This window comes from Lepus europaeus, chromosome 10, assembly GCF_033115175.1.
Source record: "Lepus europaeus isolate LE1 chromosome 10, mLepTim1.pri, whole genome shotgun sequence".
Lineage (NCBI taxonomy): Eukaryota > Metazoa > Chordata > Mammalia > Lagomorpha > Leporidae > Lepus > Lepus europaeus.
This window is the reverse complement of record NC_084836.1, coordinates 8,654,101-8,669,717: the sequence shown is the minus strand read 5'-3', so window position 1 is coordinate 8,669,717 and position 15,617 is coordinate 8,654,101. Positions and strand designations below refer to the sequence as shown.

Here is a 15,617-nt window from a genome sequence, read left to right as displayed (position 1 = left end):
GGGTCAACCCAGGACCACACTACTAGTTAACTACCTCATCCTTTGCTGTCTTATCTTTATAACTGTTAGTCTTTTAACTTGTGTACACCTCCTTGAGGGCAGGAGCCACACCTTCCTTCCTGCTCCTCCTCTTCATCATTTAGCAAACACATTTAGCCAAACACCTTCTGTTACAAATGGGACTTCCAATGCTCGAATTTTCATTTAAGTTGATACAACAGAAAACTTTAAATCTTTTTGAAGTCTATAAGATTATCATTGTAAACATCATTAGTATTTTAATTTCTAAATAACTTCATCATACATACATTTTGAATACTAGATTTTATTTTTAACAGTCAGAAAAACAATATTCTTTTACACATTTCTAAAATCACTACTTAGAAATTTTACATTTAAATCAACTTTACTATTTTAAAAAATAGCTTGAATTCTGCATCTAAAACTTATAAAAATCATGCTTTTTTAGCCTAAATTGTAAATTTTGTAACTAGATTATCTTTATTTTCCAAGAGAATATGTGTGCACCAAAAATACTTTTTTTGGGGCCGGTGCTATGGCTTAGCGGGTAAAGCCACCACCCAAATCATATGAGATGTCGATTTGAGACCCACTGCTCCACTTCCAATCCAGTTCTCTGCTATGGCCTGGGAAAGCAGTGGAGGACGGCCCAAGTCCTTGGGCCCCTGCACCCATGTGGGAGACCTGGAAGAAGCTCCAGGTTCCTGGCTTTGGATCAGCCCAGCTTCTGCTGTTGTGACCATTTGGGGAGTGAACCAACTGATGGAAGACATTTCTCTCTCTCTCTCTCTCTGCCTATGCCTCTCTGTAACTCTGCCTTTCAAATAAGTAAATGAATCTTTAAAAAATAAAAAAATTACATTTTAAAAAAAGTAATTTCAACTTGTCAAAAAGCCAAATCATTTAAAATTTGGTTTAATTTAATATTTCTTATCTATTGCTATCAAGCTGATTTACAGCTAGATATTGTAAATAAGAAGAGATTTTTTTTGGTGTGTGTCCTATGAGCACTCCTCCCTGAAACGTCCCCTCCTGCAGAAGGGCACTGGCTCTCTATGTTAGTGGTGCTGTACCCTACAGCAGTGTTCCCGGGAAAGTCTGCAGGAGCATGGGGCATTGCTGAGTTTTTAGATTGTCCATCTGCTTCGTGGCTTAATTTGAAAAGCGTAAGTGAAGGCAGCAGGTATCTCTTTCTCAACTAGTTTTAAAATTGTGTATGGGTATATATATATATGTATATATATATTCATGTATATATATTCAAGTGTATATACTTTATATGTCATATATAATTCAGAATATATATATATATACACACATGCAATGTATAGTTATAAATCAGGAACTTTTAAGATTAATTTAAGATTTAAATCTCTCTTGCTGACTTTCCTTTAAAAAGAAGTGAAGAAAACAAACTCTTATTTCCAGCTCTGAAATTCAAGACTGCCTTCCCATCTCTTCAGCTCCTAATGAGCACTGAGAAGCAATCTGCATCAGTTCGCCACCTACTCCTTGGCATCCCCAATTCCTCCAGCAGTTATTGCGAAGGTGGCTTCATTTTCAGGCATCTCAGGGCTAACAAAATACAAGGGAACAGAAGTTTATAAAAAGCGCTATTTCTATAAATACTATAATCATGTCACAGGCATCATGCTCCCATCAGTCTGAGTCTCCAGGGACATCTCAGAGTCGGTACGGCTAAATGTGGACTCTATCCCAAACTTGGAAATAGGCAAAAGGGGTAACTGGGTGTTCTTCAGTGTGGTCTCAGGCGTTACCTAGCAGATCCTTGGGGGCTTATCTGATTTCACAGCAGTCTTTGTTTCTTTCTTTCTCTCTCTTTAAGATTTATTTATTTATCTGAAGGTCAGATACACAGAGGGAAGAAGAGACAGGCTGGGCCAGACTGAAGCCAGGAGTCAGGGGCTTCTGCTGGGACTCCCACCTGGATGCAGGGGCCCAAGCACTTGGGCCATCCTCTGTTGCTTTCCCAGGCCATTAGCAGGGAGCTGGACCAGAAGTGGGGCAGCCAGGTCTCAAACCGGCGCCCATATGGGATGCCAGCACTGCAGGCAGCAGCTGTACTTGCTACGCCACAACTCTGGCCCCTGTTTTTTTTTTGTTGTTGTTTGTTTGTTTGTTTTTTACTTATTTTTGAAAGGGAGAGAGAGAGAGAGGCAGACATACAGGCAGAGATCTCCCATTCACTAGCTCACAATAGCCATGGCTGGAGCAGGCTGAAGCTGGGAGCTGGGGACTCAATCCGTCTCCTGTGCGGGTGCCAGGAACCCAACCCCTTGAGCCATCACTTTCTGCCTGTCAAGGAATGCGTCAGCAGGAAGCTGGAATCAGGACTGGGGCTGGGCTCTAACCCGGGAGTTGGACTCTGATGTGCAGCTAAGGTCTAGAGAGATGACTTACAGTATACAAATTATCAATGGGATGGACATATGTCCTAGTGATTAAGATGCATGTTGGGACACTCACATCCAGTACGACAGTGCCTGAGCTGAAGTCCCAGCTCTGCTTCCAATTTCATCTTTCTGCTAACGCACAGCCTGAGAGGCAGCATTGATGGCTCAAGTCGCTGGGGCCCTGCTACCCACATGGGAGACTTGAACTGAGTTCCAGGCTCCTGGCTTCAGCCTGGCCCAGCCCTAGCTGTTACAGGTATTTGGGAAGTGAACTAACAGATGAAAGATCTCTCTCTCTCTCTCTAATAAATAACAATAAATAGAAAAATTATAAAAATAATGTGATACCACCATCCCATACGAGCTCCAGTTTGAGTACTGACTGCTTCACTTCTGATCCAGCTCCCTACTAATGCTCCTGGTAAAGCAGCAGAAGATGGTCCAACTACTTGGCCCCTGCCACCCATGTGGGAGACCTGGATGGAGTTCCAGGCTCCTGGCTTTGGCCTGGCACAGCCCCTGCCATGCGGCCATTTGGGGAGTGAATGAGTGGATGGAAGGTCTCTCTCTCTTTCTCTCTCTCCTTCTCTCTGTAACTCTGCCTTACAAATAAATAAATAAATCTTTTTAAAAAATCATTATCAGGGCTGGTGTTGTGGCATAGTAGGTAAAGCTGCTGCCTGCAGCACCAGCATCTTATATGGGCGTCTGAGTCCTGGCCTCTCCACTTTTGATCCAGGTCCTTGCTAATGTGCCTGGGGAAGCAGCTGAAGATGGCCTAAGTGCTTGAGCCCTGCCACCCACGTGGAAGACCTGGATGAAGCTTCTGGCTTCAGCCTGGTCCAGCTCTGACCATTGCGGCCATTTGGGGAGTGAACCATCGGATGGAAGATCTTTCTCCCCTCTCTCTCTGTTATTCTTTCAAATAAAATAAATCTTTTAAAAAAATCATCAATGGGATGAATGTAAGCTCTATGGGGGCAGGGACTTGTCTTTTTGTTTTATTCACTGCTTTATCTCAAGAACCTATAACAATTGATGTACACAGTAGGTTTCTCTGTACAAATCTACTAAATTTATACTTCCTAATCAGTAGTTTTATATATAAATATATACACATCTATATGTGTGTGTATACATACATCCATGTGTGTGTGTGTGTGTGTATGCATGTATATTTAGGCCTAGACTGTGAGACCAAAGTCAAGGTCTCTGCTGCGTTTGATGGCCATCCTTACATCTGTCTCACTTTCTGGGAAATGTTTAAGAGCATTTTTAGGTAGAGATAGGGAAAACTGAAGTTTTAGTGAGAAGACACATAAAGCTAAGACTTTCGGTATTAAAACATATAAATATTTACACTTTTTATGTCAGAAAAAAAATAAAAAAATCAACTGTCATCTGAAAAGCAAATGGAGTTAACCAAGTGAAAAGAAAGGAGACTATATTCCCAAATGCTGCTCTTCTATACAACATTTGTACTTAGGACTCTTTAGTTGGAATTGATATTTCATTATCTAGCTGCACTGGGTGCCTTCAAAGGTCGGGGACCAAGTCTATGTGTTAACAGAATTCCTGAATCCCTAGTACCTAGCACATAGTAGGGACTTCTCAATCAATTGAAAAAATCGGGAGAGGAATTGAAACAGGTAGCATCTTCCAGTAGAATAATCATAGACTCTCAAGAGACAATCGTTTAATACCATATGTACAAGAATCTAGGCCAGCGCCGTGGCTCACTAGGCTAATCCTCCGCCTTGCGGCGCCGGCACACCGAGTTCTAGTCCCGGTTGGGGCGCCGGATTCTATCCCAGTTGCCCCTCTTCCAGGCCAGCTCTCTGCTGTGGCCCGGGAGTGCAGTGGAGGATGGCCCAAGTGCTTGGGCCCTGCACCCCATGGGAGACCAGGAGAAGCACCTGGCTCCTGCCATCGGATCAGTGCGGTGCGCTGGCCGCAGCGCGCCAGCTGTGGCGGCCATTGGAGGGTGAACCAACGGCAAAGGAAGACCTTTCTCTCTGTCTCTCTCTCACTGTCCACTCTGCCTGTCAAAAAAATATTAAAAAAAAAAAAAAGACTTAAGCTTAAATAATGTTTTTCCGGAGAAGACTTCCCTGGACATCCTCTTTAAAAAAACTGCGACTACCTCGCCCCCGTCTCTGCTTTTTCTCCGTAATACTGTGCCATATTTTCTGTGAGGGTATTGATTATATTGTATATGGTTCCATTACTGAAATACCTAGAACACTGCTTAGCACAAAAATAAAGTAAAAAAAAAAAATACCATATGTACAAGAATCTGATGAAGAAAAGGAAAATATTTACCTGTCATAAATCTTGGCAATTCTCAGCTCTCCTCTTCCCTTTCGCAGGCTTATTCTTGTTGTTGAAGCATGAGCCAGAATGTGTCCCCCGATGGGCTTTTTGGGATCTGCCTGAAAGCTGAATTAATGAAACACATCTTCAGGTTCCATGACATGGGCTACACACAGCCACATCTGCAGTCACAACGCAGGCTTTCTGTGGCGGTGACAGGAGATGAGTAGACACATATTCCAAACAAGCCTGCTCATCCAACATGGAGTAGGAACTGCTATATACCCCACGACCACCTAGTTCAGGCTTCTGAGATTCTTATGCAAATAGTCCATGTTTTGTTTGACTTTTTTTTTTTTATAATAAGTTAGTATTGAAAAAGCACGGGCCTAGACTAATTCTTAAGCTAAGCAAATTTTCTTTTTTACAAAATGTAAACACTGAATTAATTCATTCATTTACCAAAATATTTACGTACCAGGCACTATTCTAGACTAATGAATAAGAAATACCGAACTTTCTCCATGAAATGGGAGCAGATTAAGAATTTCTTTCTTGTTCATTAACTGTATGTTGGAATCCTTCGATGTTGTGCTGGTTATAAATTTGCAGTGAGAACAATTGGAATTATCTTTGTTATGGATAGGCAAAGTCTATTCTAATTTAGATATTGAAAAGATAAGCTCATACAGTGTCATGTGGATTCAAAAAATTATGGTGGTAAGGCAGTAAATTGAATCCAGATGCATATTAAAAGGACTATACACCATGACCATGAAGGATTTATCCCAGGAATGCAAGGGTGGTTCAATATAAATCATAAATGTAATAAAGCACATTAACAGAATGAAGAACAAAAGCAACTTGATCATTTGAGCTGGTGCAGAAGAAAACCTGGGCTCAGAAGTCATCAATAAAAGGCTACACTTGATCAAAATAAGCTGTAATACAGCATTATGGCTTTATCTCTGAGACAATACAGTCACAAAGTCAATTCAACCTGTGCCTGCTCCAGGAAAGTGCTCAGGATTCTGGCACTCTAAACTTGCGGCTTGGTGTCTGAATATGTGGCTGACAGGTATGAGGCTAAATACACGGGCTGGAGGCTGATGAAGCTAGAAGTTCTCTGGTAAAAGGGTTTGCTGAGATAACCTGCTGCTAGATTAAATGGATCAGAGGTTAGGACTAGAAGATTCCTAGGTTGGATGGGATAGGCTAAGATTTATCAGGTCCACAGAGGAAGAAGAACAGACAATTATTTTGTAGTGAATCGCTATCAAAGCAGTAGCAGTCAAGCGGTTAAGACTAACAGTAGTCAGGAAGTCGGAAGGTTGGTTTGCTACACCAGGCAGATGAAGGGGCAGTAAAGCAATAAAGTCATCTCAGGTCATCTCAGTTGGATGAAATGGCTAGGGGGCTGGTGCTGTGGCACAGCAGGTTAACGCCCTGGTCTGAAGCACTGGCATCCCATATGGGTACTGGTTCGAGATCCGGCTGCTCCACTTCTGATCCAGCTCTCTGCAATGGCCTGGGAAAGCAGTAGAAGATGGCCCAAGTCCTTGGGCCCCTGCACCCGTGTGGGAGACCCAGAAGAAGCTCCTGGCTCCTGGCTTTGGATCGGTGCAGCTTCGGCCGTTGAGGCCTTTTGGGGAGTGAACCAGCAGATGGAAGATCTCTCTCTCTCTCTCTCTCTGCGTCTCCTCTCTCTGTGTAACTCTGACTTTCAAATAATTAAATAAATAAATAAGAACTATAATTTACTTAACTATTATATTCTTTCTCGATCCATCTCCTATTCCCTATCAATAAGCTCCTTAAAAGCAGGCTACATTGTGTTTTGCTCTGTAGCAACCAGTTATGCTGTGGGTGCTCAGTAATGGCTTTTGACATTAAAATATATAGCGACAAGAATTCCAAGGAGACTATTGGGCTGCAGAAAGATAACGCTTTTACAGAAATTATGTAAAAATAAGATTGGACGAATTGGAAATTTCAATCGAGGAGATAAAGAAGGGGCGGCCATTGTGGTGCGGCAAAGTTAAGCCATTGTTTGCTACACCCAGCATCCTATATCAGAGTGCCGGTTTTGAGTCTTGGTTACTCTGTGCTGCCAAGCCAGCTTCCTGCTAATGCGCCTGGGAGGTAGCAGGTAATGGCCCAAATACTTGGGTCCCTGCCACCCACGTGAGAGATCCAGATGGAGTTCCTGGCTCCCAGCTTCAGATTGGCCCAGACCTGGCTGTGTTGCAGTCATTTGGGGAGTGAGTTAGCAGACAGATTTCTCTCTCTCTCTCCTTTCTTTCATTGCCTTTCAAATAAATAATTTTTTAAAAAGAGGAGATAAGAAAGGATGACCAGTTTAACTTAATGGGCAGAGAGACATCAGAGCTCTGTGACTGCTTCTCACAGCTGATCTCTCAATACTACTCAGAGTGCATGGTTAGCTTCATTTTCCCTTTCACAAAACTTCTGTGGTATCTTTGAGTCTTCTTTTCCATCCTTGTCTCCTCACCTCGGATGACATTGCCTGTTGCTTCATACAGAAAACAAGGGTTCTCAGGAAGACACTCCCATACGTCCTCCTCTTTCTATCTACCACCTGCACACTCAACTACAGGTATCTTCCTCCTTCCCTCTGACACCCCGTTCGTATTTCAGGAAGTCGTCTCCTCGAAGCCTCTGCACAAGCAGGTCCCTTTGAAACGAAAGCCCCTTCCCCTAGCATGTGTTCTTCCACAGCTCCTACACATCCTTCAGGAACAGCTCTCTTAGGACCCTTTGTTCCATCCCCTGACCCCTCTGGGGTCTCCTGCCATGGTGCACATTCCTCTGCTAAAGCATGCGCCATTTTATTTTTAATTCATGGGTTTCACTCCCTTATTATATGCTCAGTCCCTGTTCATCCTGTAACTCTGGTGCCTAGAAAAGTGCTATAACATAGTAGGTCTTCCATAGATAATGTAGGATGAACACAGAGAAGCAGACTTAGATGTCCCTGATCTAGGTCCTTCTGGATACAGATTTGTGACACATCCTCTAAAAAGTTATAATTCAAGGGACTTTTGAAGGCTGTTCAGACAGAAAGGCAAATTTAAAGAGATAGACTCCCTTGAGTTGAAATATTCTTCCTTCCTTTATAGATAAACTAGGGAAGAGTGGGAAGCTGACGCTTCTAAATGTTTGCTATGATTTTTAGTGCACTGTTGTTTGCTGTTACCAAGGTAACACCCTAGGACAAAGGAGAACAGGTGCCACTGCGCGCCATTGATTACTCTAGTTGAAGAACTGAATGTTAACAATGTCATCCGCGAAAGGATATCCTTTGAATGAACTAAGGGGAAATAAATTACAGGATTTGCAAAAAGGATTGCAGGATTTGCTTAGAAAATTAAAGATATGGTGGCCAGCGTGATGGCATAGCAGGGTAAGCTGCCACTTATGAAGCTCGTATCCCGTACCTGAGTGCTGGTTTGAGTCCCGGCTGCTCTGCCTCCCAGCCAGCTTCCTGCTACTACACCTGGGAAGGCAGCAGATGTTGATTCCAGTGCTTGGGCCCCTGCCACCCACGTGGAAGACCCAGATGCAGTTTCCCATTCCTGGTTTCTTCCTGGTCCAGACCTGTTTGTTGTAGCCATTTGGGAAATGAACTAGTGGATGGAAGCTCGCACTCTCTCTTTTTTTCTGTTTCTTTCTCTGTCTACCTTTCAAATAAATACATAAAGCTTTTTTTTAAAAGATGTATTTATTTTACTTGAAAGTCAGCGTTACACAGAGAGAGTAGGAGAGACAGAGAGAGAGAGGTCTTCCATCTGCTGGTTTACTCCCCATTTGACTGCAACGGCTGGAGCTGTGCCCACCTGAAGCCAGGAGCCAGGAGCCTCCTCAAGTCCGGGTCTCTCATGCAGGTACAGGGGTCCAAATACTTAGATCATCTCCTACTGCTTTCCTAGGCCATAACAGAGAGCTGGATTTGAAGTGGATCATCCAGGACTTGAACTGGTGCCCATGTGGGATGCCGACACTGCAGGTGGCAGCTTTACCCGCTACACCACAGCGCCAGCCCTATAAAGCTTTTAAGAAAAGATATTATGAGGCTGGCACTGTAGTGCAGTGGGTTAATGCCCTAGCCTGAAGCGCCAGCATCCCATATGGGTGCTGGTTCTAGTCCCGGCTGCTCCACTTCCGATCCAGCTCTCTGCTATGGCCTGGGAAAACAGTAGAAGATGGTCCAAGTCTTTGGGACCCCTTGCACTCGCATGGGAGACTGGGAAGAAGCTCCTGGCTCCTGGCTTCGGATCAGCGCAGCTCTGGCCGTCGTAGCCAATTAGGGAGTGAACCAACAGACGGAAGATCTCTCTCTACCTCTCCCCTCTCTGTAACTCTGACTTTCAAATAAATAAATAAATCTTTATAAAAAAAGATATTATGTGGATTAAAAAATCCTCAAAACTGACTCATAGGCCAGGAGAAGCACCTGGCTCCTACCTTCGGATCAGCGCGGTGCGCCAGCCACAGCGCGCTGGCCTCGGTGGCCATTGGAGGGTAAACCAACGGCAAAGGAAGACCTTTCTCTCTGTCTCTCTTTCTCTCACTGTCCACTCTGCCTGTCAAAAAAAAAAAAAAAACTGACTCATAAACTAAGAGGCTATATTAATCAAAATAGATTAAGTATAATCTATGCTGTGACATAGCATAGTAGCTTTAGTTCTGAAATAATATCAAACCAATTTTATTTGCTTCATCAAGGTATCCAAGATTCTGTATAACATTGTGTGTAGAATTTATGGCTTTTAATATTTCTTGTAGAGCGCTAACACTTTGATACTTTAACTAAAGATATAGACTTTTCCCTGGAAAGATGCATAAATGTACCCATATAAAACATTTTTTGTGTGGGGCTGGCATTGTGGCAGAGTGGATGAAGCCACCATTTGTGACGCCGGCATCCTGTATGGGCACCAGCTCATGTCCCAGATACTCCAATTCTGAGCCAGCTCCCTGATAATGGCCTGGAAAAAGCAGCAGAAGATGCCCAAGTGTCTGGGTCCCTGCCTGGCTTTGGCCTGGCCCAGTACTGGCTGTTGCGATCATCTAGGGAGTAAACCAGATGGAAGACCTTTCTCTCTGTCTCTCCCTCTCCCTCTGTAACTCTGACTTTCAAATAAATAACAAAGGATTTTTAAAAAAAATTTTTTTCATTGAAAGTAAGTTTGGGAGACTCATGACCTCCCTCTGGTGTACACAAGTATTACTACTAATAACAACCACAACTAAGATTTATAGAGTCTTTACTATATGGCCGACATTCTTTTAAATCATCTAATTATTTCTCTTTGCATGGATTCCACATTTAGTAAATAATTATGGATTAAAATTTGGATTTCTACAGAGGCCTATATACAGTGAGGGAATGCACTGGTCACATGAACCTCACATGTAGCTCTATTTTTCATTTTCAATAGACTGATCCTCTGGTTTTTCAGTCTTGTGAGTTTCATTCATGTGAGTCTGCCTCTGAGAGATGGACTGGTTCTCAAAAGGCTGGCCAAATAAAATCTTTGCCTGCAAGGCTGAGGGTCCTGAGCTGTGGTCAAGTCACTAGTACAATGGCCACACCCCTGCAAAGCCTTTTGGATGACAGCATGCCAGGCTTACCCCAAGCAGAAACAGCTCTGATATACTGTATGGTGTGTGAGCTCTGGACTTAGACTTGGGTTCAAATTCTGGCTTGCCAGCTGTGTGATGTCAGGAAAATTGTTTGAACATCCCAAGTTTCTGTTTCTTCATTGTAGATGGATGATAGTAACTGTGCTTGTCTGGTAGGATAATTGTGAGAATAAAATGAAATAATTCACCTAAGGCATTATCTGAGGGGCTACAATTATTATTATTCCTCTGCTTTCCTAATCCTGACTCCAAGGCTCATTACCTACAATACCTTGGATTAGATACTTACATTTCTAAACCTCAGCTTCTTTCACAGTAAAGTAGAAACAAAAAGACCTTACCTTTTAGGCCTGATGTGAGGATTCAAGATGTTTTTAATATAGCTCTTTGGGAGTCTACTATATGCCAGGAACCACATCTAGTCATTTATGTACATAGCTCTACCCTTACAGTAATCTTGGCACATAAAAGATCTCCAATAAATGGTAACTGTTATCACTAAACTAAATGATTCTGTTCAAACAGTTGCCCTTTCGAAGTTTACTTGAACTTCCCAACTTCCAGCAGTTATAACCAAGTCTTGGGGTAAAGTACAAGAAGGTGCAATCACATTCCACAGTGTTTTAGAGGCCTTTAATTTACTTCTATTTCTGACCAAGTTAAAACAGCATCATCAAACCACCCACGACCCTCCTTTAGCCTATTCTCTTATTTTCCCTTCTTTCACATTTTCTTCTCTTCCTTCCTCCTTTTCTCAGGAGACTGAGGAGTACAGAGAGGAGGAGGAAGAGCGGTGGGTGGATTTTGGCATAAAAAAGGACAGAGAAAGGTTATTTCATTTCTCTCCCTCTGGTTGAACAGCATACGGCACATTGTTGAAGTTGAGACCCAGAACAGCCTGGGCTGTCTACTTCAACTTAGGATGATGTGCGGATGAAAAACAGAGTTATGGGATGAGATGGGAAGAGAGCGTGGTGAGACTCACAGACGTCAGCTTTAAAGTCAAAGATGCCTGGGTTCAAGTCCTGACTCCCTCAGTTGTAAGTTGTGTTGTGGGCAAGCACTAAGTTCGCTGAGCCTCTTCTTCCACTATTAAGTTTAGGAATAATCATAACACCTGCTTCAAATACTGGTTGGAGTGTGGTGCCTTAGGGGCCTGGGCAAGGGCAAACTTGAAGGACAACAGATACTCCTGATGCTTCGAGTTGTAAGGGGTACGGATGGAATTTCTGAGGAAGGACCCATTGAGGAAAGAGAAGCTGAGTGAACCTGTCCAACAGTGAGGAGGAGGTTTTGAGATGAGAGCAAGATGGGGAACAAAGAGAACTGTCAAATGTAAGAATTTTAGGGACAGAGAAGAGTTTTTTTTTGTGTTTTTAAGATGTATTTTATTTGTTTGAAAGGCAGAATGACAGAGGGAGAGGAAGAGAGAGCACTTCCATTTGCTGAATCACTCCCCAAATGGCTGTAACCAGGAACCAGTAACTCCATCCAGGTCTCGGGGCCCAAGTACTTAGGCTGTCTTCTGCTGCCTTCCCAGGCATATCTATTACCAGGGATCTAAATCAGAAGCAGAGCAGCTGGGATACAAACCAGTGCTCCAATATGGGATGTTAGCATTGCACACAGAGGCTTAACCTCCTGGACCTCCACACCAGCCTGGGATGCTTTTCAAAAAAATGATATTGGGGCCGGCGCCGTGGCTCAACAGGCTAATCCTCCGCCTTGCGGCGCCGGCACACCGGGTTCTAGTCCCGGTCGGGGCACCGATCCTGTCCCGGTTGCCCCTCTTCCAGGCCAGCTCTCTGCTGTGGCCAGGGAGTGCAGTGGAGGATAGCCCAAGTGTTTGGGCTCTGCACCCCATGGGAGACCAGGAGAAGCACCTGGCTCCTGCCATCGGAACAGCGCGGTGCGCCGGCCGCAGCGCGCTACCGCGGCGGCCATTGGAGGGTGAACCAACGGCAAAAGGAAGACCTTTCTCTCTGCCTCTCTCTCTCTCACTGTCCACTCTGCCTGTCAAAAAAAAAAAAAAAAAAAAAAAAAAAAAAAAAAATAAAAATAAAAAAAAAAATGATATTGGGACCAGTGTTGTGTTAAAATGGGTAAAACTGCTACCCACAATGCTGGCATCCCATATGGCCACCAGTTCGTGTCCTGGTTACTCTGTTTCCAATTGAACACCACATTAATTGCATGGGAAAAGCAGAAGACAACCCTAGTGCTTGGGCTCCTGTTACCCACATTTGAAACCCAGATGAAGCTCCTGGCTCCAGGCTTTGGACTGGCCCAGTGTGGGCCGTTGTGGCCATTTAGGGAGTATACCAGCAGATGGAAGATCTTTCTCCCTCAGTTTCTCTTTAACTCTGACTTTCAAAAAATAAATTAATTAATCTTTTAAAAAAGTTATGTTTAATAAGTTTTAATAAGTAACACTTCACGCCCGCTCCCAAAATATGCAAAAAGAAACTATACTTTTTTCAACATTTTGAAAATGGAATTCTGAGCTTCTTGTGGGGTGGGGTGGGGTGGGGTGCAGCCACATCTGAGATTAGTTTCATAAAAAGCACAAGGAGGCTCCAGAAGGCTGAGTTGCAGCAGATCACGTGAGAAGTGTATGAGATGATACATGAAAGTACCTGGTGCAGGCCAACGCCGTCGTGCAGTAGGTTAATCCTCTGCCTGCAGCACTGGCATCCCATATGGGTGCCAGTTCCAGTCCCAGCTGCTCTTCTTCCAATCCAGCTCTCTGCTGTGGCCTGGGAAAGCAGTAGAAGATGGCCCAAGTGCTTGGGCCCCTGCACCCATATGGGAGACTGGGAAGAAGCTCCTGGCTCTTGGCTTCGGATTGGCGCAGCTCCAGCCGTGTGGCCATTTGGGGAGTGAACCAATGGACATAAGACCTTTCTCTCTGTCTCTCCCTTCTCACTGTCTGTAACTCTACCTCTCAAATAAATAAATAAAATCTTAAAAAAAAAAAAAAAGAAAGTACCTGGTGCATGTTAAGTAAGAAATAAAATCTCTCAGTTTTGGAGGGGAAGAAAATGAAGATCAAACAGTTTAAATGACTTGCATAAGGTCACCACATTAGTGACTCTGGTTCTGTGTTTCTTCTCCAATCATCTTACCTCTAATTTATGCTAGTGATGTCAAGTCAGTGACATCCTTAAAAAACACACATTGCACATTTATAAGACTGCAAATGTTCTAAGAAGACTTTTCTAAGATTGTATCTATTTATTTGAAAGGTAGTTAACAGACAGAGAGGGAAAGACAAGAGAGAAAGGTCTTCATTTGCTGGTTCACTCCCCAAATGGCCACCACAATGGCCGGAGCAGAATCAATCTGAAGCCTGGAGCCAGGAGCTTTCTCCCGGGGTCCCCATGGAAGTTCAGGGGTCCAAGTACTTGGGCCATCTTCCACTGCATTCCCAGACCACAAGCAGAGAGCTGGATGGAAGAGGAGCAGCCGGGACACGAACTGGTGCCCACATGTGATGCCAGTGCCACAAGCAGAGGCTTAGCCTACTACACCACAGCGCCGGCCCCCTGAAGACTTTTTGTTTTAGGAAAACAAATACACAAATGATGTAGAGGGCACTATCACAATCTTATTTGTCGCTTTTCTTATTATTTGCCCTAGTGTAGTACTTGAAAAGCTGATACTTTGACTTTTATCTGTGGGCCTAGATCATTCCAGTTCTAAACGCCCTATCTGTAAGTCTCATCTAGAGTCTATGGCTCTGCTGTATCATATGGCAACTCCTTGACTCTATAATTTTGTTTCTTTTTAATACAATGTGCCATCAAGTAGAATGCATGGGATATAAGCCTCAATTATCGTCAGTGCACTTGGGGACTCATACCAATTATAGTGATATTTCTCTGACAGGCCCCAGGCGAGCTGCAGCTTGGAGTTACTCTATACTGAGAAACAAAGATATTTTCTTTATGGGAGGTTCTCTAATAGCATTTGAAATCCTTTAGTTTAAAACTGTCCTGATTTTTTTTTTCATCTGGATGTGGCAATTTTTGTGTTTTACAAGAAGACATGTGTTTAATTTGTATTGTTATAATTTAATATCCCTCAGAATGTCCTAATTACAGTGAACCTTGTTTCCTTACGACTCAGCCAGGTGGAAGAGATAATGTTGTGAGGCAGATTCGCCCAGTGAACACAGCAGCCTTTGTTCCCTCCTCTTCCTCTCCTAGCTCACTTCGTTATGCATCTCCTCCCTGTTCCAGTGCTCTCTTCGATTATTTGCTTTCTGACATCTCTCTAGTTCTCCTTCCATTGTCTTATGGGGTTTAGTAAAACGGTTTTACTCTTTTGGAAACTTTCTACAATATAAGAAAAAGAACCCCTATTTGACCTAATTGCTACCGATGTCTTCTGCCTCCCAACTCTAGAGTGACAGTTTTCACCTCTTCAATGTTCCCTCCCTACACCTGAAGAACAGCATTCTTTTATTTGAATGCAACCCACTTCCTCCCTCTGAGCCAATGAGTCATTTTTTCTCTTTAAATTGCACCTTAAAAATCTTCCATTTCTCTTCAGTTTAAAATTATTCTCTTTGTGGTGCTTTATGTCCTGTATATGAAAGATACCCTACAAAATGATACCCTACAAAACTCCTTGCTCAAGGAGTATACTCCAGACCATATGTGTGACTTACCAAGATTTTACAATTTTGAACCAAACGGACATAATTTTTTTTAATGGAAGGCAATGTTTTTGTCTCTTTCATTTGCTAGTGAATTCCCAGAATCTTGACATAGTATATTTTCAATAAATATTTGTTGAATAAATAAATGACTGATTTTCCCCTCCTCAATCTTTTTAACTTAATACCATTGAAATTTCTTCCAATAAAGTAGGAAATACTCATAAAAGTGTTTTGAAATGTGAGAGATATATAATACTGCAGAAGATGTAGCAATATATTAGGGTTAAGTTTAGAAAATGCTTAAAGAGAGACATATTTCATTATAATTTATATAATTTATAGCAGCATACCAAATATCTCTTAATTATATATGTCAGTGACTCATTCTATCTGCCACTCTCTGGATGCCTAGGTTTCAATGTATTATCACTCTGTGTTGCAAATATCAGGATGATATGATTTAATAAATTACGTACCCAAGAATATTTAATGGATGTTAAAATAAATGAATGAAAGGTATTACAGAACAAGATATTTGC

At 42.8% G+C, this 15,617-nt stretch overlaps 1 protein-coding gene across 6 annotated transcripts in view; it reads right to left on the bottom strand.

Moving 5' to 3' along the window:
• Window positions 1–1,401: 1,401 nt before the first annotated feature.
• The window catches only part of DMC1 (DNA meiotic recombinase 1), a 45,091-nt gene continuing 30,875 nt past the window's right edge, over window positions 1,402–15,617 (bottom strand). For all 6 annotated transcript variants that reach the window (XM_062201955.1, XM_062201958.1, XM_062201957.1 and 3 more), the window contains 2 exons: window positions 4,758–4,874; window positions 1,402–1,596 (listed from right to left, as the gene is read on the bottom strand). In XM_062201955.1, the coding sequence (XP_062057939.1) occupies window positions 1,527–1,596; window positions 4,758–4,874 (187 nt within the window). In that variant the 3' untranslated portion in view covers window positions 1,402–1,526. The remainder of the gene's footprint in view (window positions 1,597–4,757; window positions 4,875–15,617) is intronic.